The sequence below is a fragment of the Artibeus jamaicensis genome, unplaced genomic scaffold (genome assembly GCF_021234435.1).
Source record: "Artibeus jamaicensis isolate MK-2021 breed Jamaican fruit bat unplaced genomic scaffold, CSHL_Jam_final contig_233, whole genome shotgun sequence".
Classification (NCBI taxonomy): Eukaryota; Metazoa; Chordata; class Mammalia; order Chiroptera; family Phyllostomidae; genus Artibeus; species Artibeus jamaicensis.
The window spans coordinates 29,616,707-29,632,940 of NW_026521486.1; the positions used below are offsets into that span (position 1 = coordinate 29,616,707).

Sequence of the window (16,234 nt, forward strand, 5' to 3'; positions counted from 1 at the left end):
TTGAAAAAGACAAAACTATTATAAGTCTTGAGTGTACCAACTATATAAAACATAAATTTGTACCATCTAATATACTTTTAATATTCCATATGCTGGAGGCTAATTTCTATTGCCACTATCCATCATACTTGAAGGACTATAAAAAACAATCATAACATTTGTTTTCATTCTTTGACATTTTTTTTCTGACTCTGACTTTCTTGTTGACCAAAACCCAGAAAGGAAGCAAGTCACACTGAGGAGCATGACCACTCCAAAGTGAATTCATTGGGAGGAACCAGAGGAATAGATACCTTAAACTCATTCTCTCCCCTCCCTTCAGTCTCCTGGTGGCTTCTCCTCACAGCTCTGCATTTCTGAAAAGTGCCCAGATGATGCTGTTGTTAATAGGACCATACTTAGAGAACATTGCATTTGAATAACCTGAAGAACTTTTTAAAAATCATAATACCCAAGCATGCCATGCTAATGACATCAAAATGTCTACAAAAAAAATTGTAAAGGTTCTAGATGAGTCCAGTGTGCAGATAAGTTGGAGAACTGCTGGTATAGACTAGGAACAAAAATAATTATCTGGGTATTCTAAACAGACAAATCTAAAATTTCAAGCACAAATCCACTCTTTATTTTGGTTAAATATCTATAATTTACTAACTTCAGAATAAAATATGTAATATATATGTATGAGCATGTGTGTTTGTATACCTCTACATTATGTGTGTTTTGTGTGCATAAGTTAGTTTTAATTAATCTTTCAAAAAGAGTAGTTAACATTTTGAAACTCTAACTAGGAATGCATATTCTGTAGGAGGCTACTATAAGGGCTTTAAATATTCCTGCCTGTATCCACACAAGCAAGTATGTCAATTAGCATAAGGAATATTAGAACTAGTTTTTCATTGGTTAAATGAATGGTGGTCCGGATATGAGGTTTGGCCATAAATATTGTACAAGCAATTCAAGTTTCTAGCTAGCTCAGAAGCCTGCACAGTCTACAAGGGCACTCCATCTTCTACCCTTCAACTTACAGAGGCTCATACAACTAAATCTATTTAGGGGATTGCCTAATCCTGGTATTAGAACACATATTGTCACATCCAAGTCAAGTTAAAACCTTTTGTGTACCATCAATGCAAGTTATTGGTCAGAATGCCCCAAAAAGGGTTAAGACTGTACTATATTTTAGGGTTTGTATGTTACCAACCTGAACACTTCATGCGTTCAACCATGATTACAGAATGGTTTTGCTTTGTTCTTGACCCATCAGGGTCACAGAGTAACCCCATCTTGAATTGATGCTCTGTGGCATTGTTTATGTTCAACAGGTGAATGACACGGCCTAAGTGTGAGTGCCAGGCCAGCTCCTGGCAACACCAAGGCCTCCCTGATCCTGCAAAATCAGTCCCTCTTTTATCAGTTATATGGAAACATAAATTAAGGAATATATTCTAGTGCAGGATTTCATAATGACTTCCCTGAGAAACTGACATATGAACTGAGAGTTTAAATACTAAAAGGTCTTCTGTTGCCACATCCCAGTGGTTCATTTGGTCTTTTCTTCTGTTATCTTCCAATCACCAACACTATTTCTTTCTACAAGTATATTATGCACGGAAGGCACACATCAAAACCAGCTTCTTACACCATTCCAAATCTCCTCTAATGTAAGAGCACTCCGTGACTGTGGATTTTCTATGGGTTTTATCTGTTAAAAGTTTCTTGTAAGAAAATACAGGATGATGATGGTGATGCCTGTGCAACTTAAAGGTAAAGTCGATGGTAAATAATGCATACACATAAAGAACCGGAGATGTTAAAAGAAACCACAGATTATTGGACAAGAAATAAAGTAATCCAATGTTTTCATTCAAAATTGTGTCTCTAAGTAAAGTTGAGTATTAAAAAGTGAGTTGAGTTGAATTTCGATACCTGAAAAAAGGTGAAAAAAAATTCTTACTTTCCCTTATTTCAAATCTTGTTAGTATAAGTGATTTTTTAAAATGTTCATCCTGCTGCAGAATTGATACACCCTCCTACAAAACTCATCTGATCAAAATATTCAGGTCTCACACAGTTCTGTATCTTCAAAAGACTTTGGGAGGTTAGAGAAAATTAAAGCTTTGGGTTGATGGGGTGATCATTCCTCCTGCTGTTAGGCTGAATAATAGATGATGTAAACAAACCCTCCCATAATCTGGTGAAATGGAAGCACCCCTCTGAGAACTGGCTGTGCGTCTCTACTGGGAAGAGTGTATCCTGATCTTAGATGCAGAGAGCTCATGAGGGAGGATCTGGATAATTATGCAATGAGTAATTTGGGACATTTCTTCCTACTTATGGTTTGGATATTAGAATTCCCAGTGGCACTTTTATTTTGAATATGTAATTCCTAGGATACACTATGCTAACAGTAGAACATGACAAATGGGTCATTTTGCATTTTTCTGGCATCAGTGTACATCTCAAATGGTCATTTTTATCTATTGTTACAAGTTCAGATTTGAAATCAGCAAATACCTATGAGGGCCCTGTAATTTGTCGAAAATTGTGCAGAGTGCTTTTACCTCACTACCAGGACACAATGTGATGGAATAAGTAATAAGCCTGGTTTGGGGAAGAAGAGTTAATAAGGGACAATAATCTTCTCTATATAAAATTTAGTAAAGCAAAGTCCTGCTGATAGCGATAAGCTGAGCATATGAAACAGCATAGGAACCTCATCTGTGATCTAGAGACAATCTTCAAAGCACATTTAGAAAGATTCAGAATTACTGCTAATTCATTCAGAGATCCAAACATGTGAATACACATAGTAGATCTCTTTTATAGATATGGAGTCTGCACACAGTTTGAATGCAAATCAATTTCAAACGCACTCATAAAAATGTCAGTGTAATTACAGGTTAGCAAATTCTCTGCACAGCTTTTAAGAACTAGCCTCAGAACAAAGGGGCTAATCGCTCTCTAAACTACAAAAGGACGCAAAATACCTGAAAATCTAACTCTTTCCCAGTAGAATATACAGTAGTAGGTGTCTACAAGTTAAAACACTCTTAGACTTCACATTTCTTTTGCACTGCCAAATATTTGCCAACATATACAATCAGACACTTTTCGATGTTGTACATTTGACTAATTAAAAATTGTACAAGCCAGTGAGGGGAGCAGCCTCAGCAGCAGAGAGGCAGGCAGCCCTGGCTGTTGCCACACTGAGTCAGAGTCCTCTGAAACCTTTTTTTTTTTCACTGCTCTATTTTGCATATTTACAAGTGGATTTGCTCAATAGTTCTGTTTTGGAAAGTAATTATTTTGCTCTATATATTTAAAAAGGAAAAACATAAGTGAACATTTATTTTGGCTGTTTTATTGTGAGGGGTAGGTAATAATATGTCAGGTACTATTAGTTGCTATCTGACATACCAAATATAAACAAACAGGGAAGCAGGCTCAAGACTCTCGCCAGTTCTGGAAAACAAAGGAATGTGACGGTAACCTGCGAAAGGAATCATATCTAATTAGAACACGAAAAAGAAATTAACCAGCAAAGGCCCTTATGGTGCTACTAAGAATATGTCTTTACTAGGCATACCATAAAAACTCTGACTGCATAGTTATGTTCATCTTGTGTATTAATTTTCCAAAAAATGAAATATATTAAGTTTCCATTCTGACTTCCTACTGAGTAACACTGAGGACACAGCTCATGCTTCTCCTCCCTCAAAGTGCAACATCTCCAAAGCAAGCCACCACCCTTCTGCGTCAGACTCTGCTCCCTGGGTCCACGTCGGATGGTGTGAGAGAGGGAAAGGCACTCAGACCAGGTGACTGGGAGTACAACATAATCAACCCACAAGGGGACTGCAATACGCAGGCAGCCCCGAAAAGAGTCAGAAAAGGATCATCTTGGGTTCCCAGTCTCTTCTCGGGTAGGAAGAATGAGTCATTGCTTCTCCCTTCTCTTTGATTCCCATCCTTCATGTTTATGGTCATTGTGACTATCCCTAACCGAAATAAAAACTCTAGGATCCCTGTAAGAAATGCTCATGCACGCCAAGTTTGCCTAATCAGTCTTCCTAGAGATCCTGCCCTCCAATCCCACCTTCCGTGTGAGAATACATTTCTGTGATCCCACTGAGAGGAAACATGTGTCAATACCTAAAACGTCCTTTCCATAGAGCTGTCATGGATGGAGCTATTTGCAATAAGTATGTCTTTAGTCATTTCAAGTTGTAATTAGCTGTCAGTCGTCTTACTTTTAGGAATATTACCTTTGCTCATGCATAGAACTGGTAAAGTATATTGCCCAAGAAATTCATTTCCAGTTATTAAATTTTGATTTTCCACAGCAAAACGTATCAATGCCAATTCTGGCACCTGAATAATAAACGTAAATGTTTCATTCCATCTTGGACTAAAAGCTGAAACATAAAGGAATAGATAGAATTAAAGAAGCATAGACTTTATTTCCAGGGAAAAATTCATAATATCTGTTTTTTTTTATTTTTCTTCAACAATTTAATAACAATAATTTGTGTTTTATAGCACTTCAATTTTTAATTCACCTATGGAGAAAATAATGACAATAACAATATTTATTGGGTGTTCGCTATTGCTGGGCAATGCTAAGAACTTTAGGTAGATAATCTCACTTGATCTTGTCACAAACATCATCAGGGTTATTACTATCCACATTCACAGATGAAAAAACTCATCCAGAAAGATGCTATATAAATTCTTAAGGATTTCACATACATAGCCATTAAGCGGAAGGTCAAGAATTCAAGCAAATGGAATTGAGGTGCAGAGCAGAAATGTTTAATCATCATGCAACAAGACTGCTATGTTTACACATTTCATTAACAAAGAATTGAGCATGAAGCAGTAACATCATTTTTCTATACCAGGTCTTACCATAGACAGAGAGCTTCATGGATAGTTAGTTGTTGGACTGAAAGCTAGATAATAAACCTCAAAAGCCAGCTTTTGTTCATTTGTTTGACTAAGTGTTCATTTTAAAGGACCAAAGTTTAATCACTCTAATCTATCTAATCCCTTCCCCCCACACAGTCAAGATGGCAGCATAGGTAAACATGGCTCACCTCCTCCCACAACCACAGCAAAATCATAACTAAAATATAGAACAACTGTCACATAGAACCATCAAAAATCAAGCTGAGTGGAAGTCTGATGACTACAGAATTAAAGAAGCCACATCCATCCAGATCTGATAAGAGGGGCTGAGAGTGGAACGGGCTGGTGCCACATCCATGTGTGATGGATAAAAATTCAGGAGGGGTATCTCAGGAGCCAGGAGTCCCAGCCCCACACCAGGTCCCCCAGCCCAAAGTTCTAGTGCCAGGAAGATGAGACCCCCTAACTTCTAGCTGCAAAAACCAGTGGGAATTGAATCCATGAAAGAAACTTCCAAAGTCCCAAGCAGTTCCTCTTAAAGAATCCATGTACAGATTTACTCAGACTCACTCCCTCTGAGCTCCAACACCAGGATAGCAGCTTGAAAGGCACAAGTGGCACACAGGAAGGAACTGAAACAACTGGCATCAAGGCAAGAGCTGGGGGACAACTTTCTCCTAGACAGAAAGGCAGGCAGAGGCCATTGTCCCTTTTCTGAACCTTCCCCTCACAGAGCCACAGAGCCAGCAGGCTGGTGCCATATCTGATACTCTATCAACATGGCTAACACTCTTTGCCTCACGTTGGAGATCCCCAGAGACTCCACATCCTGTGACTTACAGGCCCACCCAAGCTGCCTTTTCATATGAATGGCTGCTCTGGGTTCATGCTTCACAGCTTTCTAAATCTTCCCAAATAAGCAGTGCCAGCCTCAGTGAGCCCACAGCCTCCACACCTGTTGTTAAGTGGCTCCAACCTGGGCACTAGCTGAAACCAGTCTAGATTCACAGCTTGGTTTTGCCTGGGAATTTTCAAGCCCAGAAAAAGTAGCAGCCATCTCACATTGCTTTATAGCTCAGGCAGGACGGTCCTGGGGCCAAACACAGGTGGGGCCTGACCATGGCCCGCACTGACCGGGAAACCCCGGAGTCTGTACATCCACCCAGTGGACAGCTACAGACCACATCGTAACACCACTGCCCTGCCCCTACACAGCTGAGCCTCCACAGAAGACAGAAGTTGGTGGTCAGCGGTCACATCCAGCCCTTGCAGCTGACTGACAGAGTACTTCCATAGACCTGCCAGCAGCAGCCAAGGCTCAACTACAAGAGGAGGGTGTACTCAGCCCACACAAAGGGCTTACCTCAAGTATGCAGCTTGGATGATAGGGGAGGCTGTGCTACTGGGCCTTATGTCAATAACTTTCTTTCTTTGAGTTATATCACCCCCAAAATTGAAGAATTTATGGTTAATTATACATTATCCATGTTTTCTAAGGTACATCTGCGGTCATAAGTGCACATTTACTAGTCAGTAATCCAGAATGCAGTCGACTATGCCCATAAAATATTAAACTAAGTGACTCATACTGAAATAATGGTTGTATTACCTTGTCCTAAGAAGAGAAGTAACCCCATAAAGGGCCAGCTTAACAGTCAGTTCTTTATAGACACTGCAATATGTCTGCACAAAATTCTTATGCTGATTTCTTCTACTTCCTCCATCCCTACTTCACTCTAATCTATCTAATCTCTCCCCCACCACACACATACACATCGAATATATTATATCAGAAAGTCATTTTAGTCATTAAAAATGTAAAACAGAATACCAAATTTGATCATTATGAATATAGTTTTCTCTAGCATGACCAAAAAAATACTTTCATACCTTATCCGAATGTGATCTTTTCTTCTGAGATGCTCATGTTTTTCATCGCACTACCTTTACCCTAGTAACTAAGCTGCCTTAGAATCCCTCTTGTCCAGCAATCTAAACTTTTATTGCTACTAGTCTTCTTTACTTACATCCTCCATTCATTTTCTGACACCACAGTCCTTCTTTATAACTTGACTTCTACATCCTCCAAATGTTAAATTATATCCTGACTTTATTTTGTATTTCTCATTGCCTCTCATATGCTTCTTTCTATCTAATCTGCAGAAATAGCAGGGATATAACACAAACAGAGCACAGTTATATCCCTGCTTAATTTTTTTCATTTTCTATAGAAAAGAACAATTCTAACACCTTATTGTGGTTCTCATGATTTTTCATGACTAACCCCAATAGAACTTTCTTATTTTATCTCACAGTGATCTCTCTTAGTAACCTGTATTCCACTTATCTTGATCTTCTTTACTTTTCCTCAGCATGTTTGAATTTTTTCCTCTCCATGGTTTAGCACTCCTATTATTCCTTTTGCCTTAAATGTTCTTATCCTCAATATCTGTAAAAATTCTACTCATTTTTCAAGAACTATCTCCAAATTTACCCCTACCACTACAATTCTTTGTACTTTCCTTAAAGAACATATAATTCTTTACCATAAAAGTTTTACTTGTAACTCAATTTTCTTACTGAACTGTAAGCTATTTATAACAGAGTTAGTTGGAACATACCTAATAACACACTTAAGAAACCAAGATTTTAAGTTTCTTGATACTTAGCACCAGGCTTTTTAACATAATTGGCTCAGTAATATTTGAAGAACCAAATTGAACTTCTGCAAGAATAGCCCCATAAAACCCAAAGAATATTATAGTATTCTAAGAGGTGCAGTGAATAGATAAATGCTCCCTGTGCACTTCACAATGAAGAGTCAAATAAGAGGATAAAGAGGACAAGGGATAGATTACTAAAAGCTTCCTAATATTAGCAGTCATCAATCGCAGATGCTGCTGTTGTAATGTGCCTTCAACTCTAAGGGGTACCAATTAAGTCATCACCAATGTCCTTTCCATGGATAGCATAATATGAGAAGCAAAACTTCCCAAATCTCTTTTTACACGTTGCACTAGACATCATGCTGGAACAGTATTCACAGGTGGGAGTAGGCTGATAGTGGGCATCATAGTGAATTATCACCACCAAGAGGAAAAAGACTAATAAAACTTCACCTACTTTTCTTCAGTGCCATTTAGCCTGGAGCATATTTCCAGACTCTAAAGTCCACTCTACTTTGGGCATATCAACTCAAAGAAGATTCTAGACCCAAGGATCAATTCCAAGGTTTCCTCCAAGGTGATCATGACTAAGGGCCCATCCCAGGAACCTCTATTTTTCTAACTTCTTTAATGACTTCAACCTCAGACAGGAAATGACAATGTCAGTACTGTACTACATAAAATATCATGAGATGCCGGCACACTGAAAATCTTACCAGAGTCATTTCTCCCATTCCTACATTTCCCTTCTAGCAAAAATGACTGAATTATGAACCCAAATATTGTATGAGTAGGTTTCTATGACATCCTTAGCCTGAGTCAGGAGCCACAGACCTTTACCTAAAATAATTCAAGCAGCGAAATAAAAATGTGTAACTGCTGTATCGAATAATCAGAGGCCAGAAGCTAATTTTGCAGCCATCAAAATGACTCTCTTCATTCAGCGATATTGGAGAAACACAAAAGGAAGGTAAAAGTGAAAAAAGTAGTACTTTTCCAGGTCAGATACATTTTTGTAGCTGTAATCTGAAAACATAACTAAATAAAACACAGAGTCATTATCAAATTGTTTTTGCTGCATATAACACTTTCATTATCATGAATATAATGCAAAGCCTTTGCCTTATGAATGATAAATATGTATCAAGACTCTATCAACATATGATTTATAAGCTTTCCAACAAAATGTCTGATAAAAGTTCAACAAAATGTATTAGGAGCTCACCATTTTTTTTAATTACACGGGTCTGCTGTTTAATTTCATCATTCGGAACACCAAAAATTTCTATAATCACTAATGTGTCGGCTTTGTTCGATGATGAGAGACTACTGGGAGGCAACTGGATACCGCTGATCACCTGCATAGAAGTATTTGAAAACAAGAATTTAACAGAATGTCAGACTGCAACACTATTTAATTTCAAAATAAAATAGTGTTCTTAAAAAATGACAAATTTTTAAGTCGGTTTCTTAAAAAAACTGAAAGTATAAAATAATGCAAAATTTACATTTTAACCCTTTTATCTTTAGGTATCAATAGATAAATACCAGAAACATGTCTAAATTATTCCATTTTACCAATATGTGGTTATAGTAGAATCCACATTGTCCAGCAATGTGAACAACATGTGGTTCAACCATGTTGTTTTATTTTAAAAGCATTTGCTATGATTGTTTTAAAAAATACTTAAAGGCCTTGGTATGATCACCTTTTACTGTAATTCAAACTGAGTTATTCTGGTAACATGAACTATTTTCAAATTTATATTGTATATATACAGTAAAAATTAGAAACAATATCAATACTACTTCTAAAAGGTAAAAAAAAACAGTCTCCTAGATAGCATTTTATCATGTGTAATTTACATGTTTAGATAATTAATCACAAATTTTCTATTATCCATTGTCTATATTATCATAAATAACCTGAGTCAGAAAATGCATCATTTCATATGCATATTACTGACTGGGTGTCAGAAAAAATGCTTAACAAAGCAATTAATAATAGTCGTGTTATAAGTCAAGCTTGAAAATAATGTACCTAACTCAAAAATCTTAGTTTGAAGATGACAAAGAGTAAACCAAAAATGCTGAATGATATCATCAAGGACATAAGAAAGCTCATAAAGCTATACCTCTTTTGCTTGCTAAGTCATGCCCTCCATAATTTGTGCACATCACAAGATAGTCACAAAGCTCCCTAGAATGATCACAGCAGGAGGGAAGACCCACGTGACTAGAGCAGCAGCTGTCTGGGAAAATTATTAGCCCCATCCGTCTCACCCGTGTTACTTGCACCCATACATGAGACCCCTTATAAAACAGACAGATGGCATTTGTAAACATCTGTGCATACTAGCTGTCTTCCAGCTTCACTTTACCAGTAAATGAACAGATATATTCTCTTTATTATTCTCAACATGAAAAAGAAATCACCCATTCCACTAACCCACATGTATTGAGCACGCACTTTGTGTCAGGCACCGTGGATCAGGATTAAACAAAACACAGTCCTTATCCTTAAAAGATCCTCAGTCCAATGGGAGAGAATGATGAGTACTACAGGTAAATTAACAACTACAATACAGTGTGATAAGTGCCTAGTATGTGTGTGCATAGAGGATTATGAAACAGAGAAGGAAACTACAAAATGAAAATGAAGCACAATTAAGTGTAAGAAAAAGCTTCCCCCAAGAAAGTGACCCTTAGTCCCATAAAATGAGTCAGAACACAATAGGCATATGAAGGAAGGAAAAATAATTCAGTCAAAGACAATAGCAATACATGAAGTTGTCATCATGGACAGAAAAGTGTTCACTGTGGTTAAAGAATACAGTGAAAGGCTGGTGGTGGTAAGAGACAGGGTTAGGGAAGTAAGCCAAGACCCTACTAAAAAAGCAGTCGGGGGACACAAATAAATATCATCTAGACATGGTAAGCTTAGCATTGTAGCAAAATCTCTCTAACTTGTGGAAGATGGATGGGGAAGACCAAGACAGGTTACCTGAAAACCTGTTAGGAAACCAAAAGAATAGATTTGATGACAGGTAACAAATTCTTCAAATAAGACTAGCAGCAAATGACATCAGACCAAGGGGATGGAAGGAAGTCATTCAGGAGTAGGATCCATAGAATTGAGAGATGGATTGGACATGGGGAGCGAAGTAGATGTGGAAGAAAAAGATGCCTCCCAATTTTTTAACCTGAGCTGAGTCAGCAAATGACACTTCATTCATTGAGATTTAAATAAAGTACATTTGACTAGAAAGGAATGTCCAGGCTTTAGTATTTTGAGTTTGACAGAACAGTGATTAAATAGGTAGGGATGCTGGGTAGTCTATTAAGATATATTTTTATATTCCCCAAATGAGTCCAGCTTAAAGATTTGAGCATTGTTGATGGCTGAAACCATCAATGTATATAAAAAGACACAAGGAGAATATCAAGTTTGAAAAGAGAATTAAGAAAAAGTGTTAGGCAACATAAATATTTTAGTGGAAGTACAGAGAGAGAGGAACCCACAAATGAAAGTGAGAAAGAATTACTTAGGAAGTAAAGAAAAAAATAACAGACGAGCCCCAGGGGCCCAGCAAGATTTGTGTCCAGTAAGAGATCTTAACGGGTGCCTGATTCACGCTTTCTTCTCACGAGAACAGCTAGAACAAATAAACTGTTGCTTAAAACAACCAGAGCAAGGCAAGTTTTTGCTTTTTTTTTATTTATGCAAAAAGACAACAGAAAGACTTTTTTCACATGTGGAAGGATGCTGAAATATACTATCTACTTATACTATCTAAAAAGATAAACAGAAATTTAAAAGGTATTAAATGCACTCAATCGAACACAAAATATTAAGGTATACTACTCAGCTTACATAATAATCTAAAAAAATTAAGCTTTTAAATCTTGTATTAAAATTTAAAAAAGGATGCCAAAGTTATAATTACATTGTAAAGTAAACTTAATGTAAAATACTTTGCCAGATTCTAGAAGGAGTGCCAACTAATCGATTTGAGGCTGTATCCAGTGCTGTAGGCAATTTCTACCTATCCACTAGATGCCTCTATTTTAGAGTCACAAAATCCTTAACAACCAGGAGAAAAGTCAGATACATATTTTATTGGCACTGGTTCCTGTGGAGGCCAGAATAATTTTAGTTCCATTCATCTCTGCTGTACTGTCTTCCCACATTAATCTCTAGAAAACAGCTCTTAAACTTCTCAGCTGGGATGAAAGGGTAGGGTCTGAAGTGGGTGAAAAGGGTCCTCCAAATCCTGTGACTTACAGCCCTAAAGGAAGGAGCTGAGGCGAGAAATGTTGTGGGAGAAGTCTGCAGGTTCTAGTGTTTTCTGTCCCCTGACATCCAGGGAACAGCAGCAGGACCCACAGAGAGCTTCACTCAGTCATGACATGAGATGCAATAAAACTGACTGTGAACAGCAACATAAATACCAAAATTCCAAAATAGAATCTGAGATGATTCATACAATTCTAGGAGCAACTACTTAAATAGAAAGAGGGACCAAAAAGACCACACTCACCCAATTTATTTGCAAACAGGAATAGATACCATCTAAAATAGAATTGCTTATAATTAAGTGGAGACAGAAAGTTCGAGCTTTTCAATATTTGGTGATATTTTTATAAAGGAAACAAAATAACAGGTGATAGAAGAATAAGAAAGTTTTTGGAAAGTCTTTATGGAAACCACACATTTTAGAAAACTATGTTTGCTCTCTATGAAATTACATGGGATGTAAGAAAACAAAAGATGAGAAATAAGATAAAAAGACAGTAGATGGGGGAAGGGTGCTGGGTAGAAGTATAAAGCAAGCAATAGGAGGTGCATAAAGATTGGGGGAAAATAATAATGCAGGTGAAAATTCACATCTACATTAGAATCACCTACATAAAGAATAAAATCAAGCACAGAGGAAAAGATAATGCGGAGGGAACAAGAAAGTGATAATATTGACATGAATTAGTAAACAGGAAGGTAAGAGTCTCAAGGAAAGCCTATGAATACTTTCTTTTCAGTTTCTAAGTAATCAGGAATATTCATAGACTTAAGGGGGAAAATTTGTGAACTGCAAAAGTCCAATGCTGAGATTAATGAAAAGTAAATAGCTCCTAGAATTTCCTAGTAAAACTCCTTAAAGTTAAGGAAGGAAAAAATAGTTTATCTACAGGTAATGAATGAGCTGACCGCAGACTTCTCCATCACCATCAGTATTAAATGCCTGAAGACAATGGAATAATATAAACAAACTTCAGACAGTTGAAAGTTTTAGCCTCAATATTTCTGTTCACAGGCTGGTAATCATTCATGAAAAAAGTCAATAGAAAAACCTTCTTTTAGCTATGGAAGGATGCTAAAATACCAGTCACCTATATAATACCTAAAAAGGTCAACAGGAACTTTAAAAGCATTAAAGGAAATTAATGGAACTCAAAGTATTAACATACACTACCTAACATATAATAACCAAAAAAGGAAAAGAAAAAGTTATTAACCATACCCTTATCATAAGCGTAACTGGATTGCTGTCTTCTGGTATTTTACTTGGATCAAAATCTGTTTCAGCATCTCTTAGAAATTGTGGTTTCAGAATATATCCAGAATTACCATTATCCAAAAATTTCCCATTTTGAAGGTCCATAGGCAGACCAGGGGTCTGGAAATTTAAGGCTACTGTGAGGGAAAAAAAAGTATCGTGATATTGTCAGGAAATGTAGAGAATAGCTAAAGAAACAACTTAATAGATATATTGAAACCTAATCATGGGTTATATATCCTCAAACATGTTAAAAGCAAGTCTCATTAGTCAAATAAGTCATGATTTATAAGCATTTCCTCCTGCCATGTCTATATTAACATATGATAGTGAGTTGCAAAGTTTAATCTGTAAATTATTTCATTATTTTGTGTAAAAGAAACAAAATGGCATACAGTATAAATTAGGAATAGCAATGCTGGACCACATCAAATTAAAAAGTTGCACAGCTAAATGAAAGAGAACTAACTATGTGTATGAGACAACATATTTGCCAATGATACCTCAGACAAAGGTTTAATCTCCAAACCATATAAAAAACTCACACAACTCATTACAAGGAAGACAAACAATCCAGTCAAAAAGTGGGAACAGACACTTCTTCAAGGGGGAGAAGTGACAGAGGGCCCAGAGACATATGAAAAAAATGCTCAGCATCACTAACCATCAGAGATGCAAATTAAAACCACAATGAGATATCACCTCACACCCGTCAGAATAGCAACCATTAGTAAATCAACAAACAACAAGTGTGGGTGAGGATGTGGAGAAAATAGAACCCTTGTGCACTGTTAGTGGGAATGCAGACTGGCGCAGCCGCTGTGAAAAACAGTATAGAATCTCCCCACAATATTAAAAATGGAACTGCCTTATAACCCATCAATTCCACTGCTGGGAATATAATCAAGAATCCTGAAATACCAATTCGAAAGAACCTATGCACCCCGATGTTTATAACAGTGCTATTTATAATAACCAAGTATTGGAAGCAGCCCAAGTGCCCATCAGTAGAAGAATAGATTAAAAAACTGTGATTCATTTACACAATGAAAATCTATGCAAGAGAAAGAAAGAAAGAAGTCATACCCTTTGCGACAGTATGGATGGAACTGGAGACTATTATGCTAAGGGAAATAAGCCAGTCAGTGAAAGACAAATACCATATGGTATCACTTATAAGAGGAATCATTCTAATGAAAAAAATAAACTAATGTGCAAAACAGAACCAGAGACATGGCAACAGGGAATAGACTGACAGCTGCCATGGAATAGACTGGTAGAGGGAAGGGTGAAAAGAAGGGGAATGGAGTAGTAAGAACATGTATGAATGGCCCATGGACATGACAAAGGTGTGGGGATGGACTGGGGGAGCGGGGGCGTGGAGTGGAACAAAGGAGGGCAAAGGGGGAAAACTCGAGACCATCGTAATAGAATAAACAAGAATAAAATAGAATTTAAAAAAGGAATACCAATGTACATGTCAGAAAACACCCAGTAAATATGAGAATAAAAAGATTAGTACATTAAATGCAGCAAAGGAAGGCACCAACTGTATCATAAACTTTCAGGTCCAAAGAAATACTGTTACCACTTAAGAAAATGAGAAACGGGCAGAGCAATACTGTTTTTAAAATATAGAAATATATCCATATAAGCTGGTAAATAGCCACTATATGCACTGTCCCCATTCACCCCCTCCACCCCACCACCACCATCCTGACCTTACTCTCCTCCCGTCTGCAAACCTACAGGCCTCGCCACAATCCAGCAACAGGAGGGTTAACACCAGGTACTTTGTGCCAGTGCTATAATAACTGATCGATTTGGAACAGGAAGACTCTGGTAAGGATAAAGCTATGTAATCTTAAAACTTTTCAACTGTGAATGCAAAAGTTGGTGTAAAGTATAAAAGGTAGAGGTTACTTAATTTGAAGAGGCCCTCAGCAAATCTTCCAAGCAAAGGACTTGGTCTTTACTCTCCTCCTACATAATGTTAGTTTCCTTTTTCCCTTTACTACACTTCCCATGTTAATGCTTTATGCATTTATTCCATGCCCCCAACTTTCACCTCGATTTACCCTCTCCGTGTTTAGCAATCACTTCATCTCTTGAAATCAATGACTCATCATTGCCTGACTTAAAAACCCACAGGGCCAAAAAAATCTTCATAAGAAGCTCTTTTCAAGAATTTTTCATTAATTTTTAAAATTCATTTTATCTTTGCAAAAAGCTCAATATCCTATATAACATACCCATTTGACAACCTACATTCCAAAATTGTTGAGGATTAAAATTAGAAGAGTCTGCTCTTGTTGCTTTGGGATATATTCTGGTAATAAAGTTGCTGGTGTGAAGAATAAAGTCACTGGCTAAAAAAATAAATTATTAAAAAACATTATGAAGATTTTCCAATAAACTCAATAAACTACTTTATGTATATTATATAACTCTACAATAGTTTCAACAATTTGTATATGAATTGTCTTAGCAACTCATGTAAATCAAAACATAGCCATGCCTTTATGTTTGACAGTGTAATTCACTGTCATTGACAAGGTAGTAATAATTCATTACACAATTTAATACACACTAATCACTCACTTGAGAAAATGATTAGATAACATACTTTGGGGGGTTTTTACATTCAAATTAATTTAACTTTGACATAAAGATAAATAAAATTCCAAAATAAAATACATCCATTTTTTTAAAAATATGAGTTGTCGTACTCCACATTTTGCCTTTTCTTTGGTTTTCACATTAGGATAGAATCACATATACGTCATATAAAACTGTATAGTGTCATAAAATGAACTCAGTTGAATATTTAATCAATTATCAGAGTTGAAATGAACCTTAAAGTTGTATAGTTCTGCTGCTAATGCTGACCACCACAATACCTTCCCCCCAAGTCCATTCATTCATTCACTCTTTGCCTGCATCTTTCCATTGAAAGAGAACATGCTACCTCCCCATACTTCTTATTGTTTCAAATGTTTTTCTTACTGAGCTAAGATCTACTATGCAGTCTATTTGAGTTTCTATATATATTCTTTGTTTCAACTATGTATTCTTTATAAGTTTCTATTTTTATATATTATA

At 36.7% G+C, this 16,234-nt stretch overlaps 1 protein-coding gene across 1 annotated transcript in view; it reads right to left on the reverse strand.

Annotated features, from left to right (window-relative positions):
- Nucleotides 1-3,407: 3,407 nt before the first annotated feature.
- PLCZ1 (phospholipase C zeta 1) overlaps nt 3,408-16,234 on the reverse strand; it is a 33,479-nt gene continuing 20,652 nt past the window's right edge. The window contains exons 9-13 of the mRNA XM_037136557.2: nt 15,385-15,501; nt 13,097-13,269; nt 8,803-8,935; nt 4,269-4,418; nt 3,408-3,493 (exon numbers count right to left, since the gene is read on the reverse strand). Of these exons, the coding sequence (XP_036992452.2) occupies nt 3,408-3,493; nt 4,269-4,418; nt 8,803-8,935; nt 13,097-13,269; nt 15,385-15,501 (659 nt within the window). The remainder of the gene's footprint in view (nt 3,494-4,268; nt 4,419-8,802; nt 8,936-13,096; nt 13,270-15,384; nt 15,502-16,234) is intronic.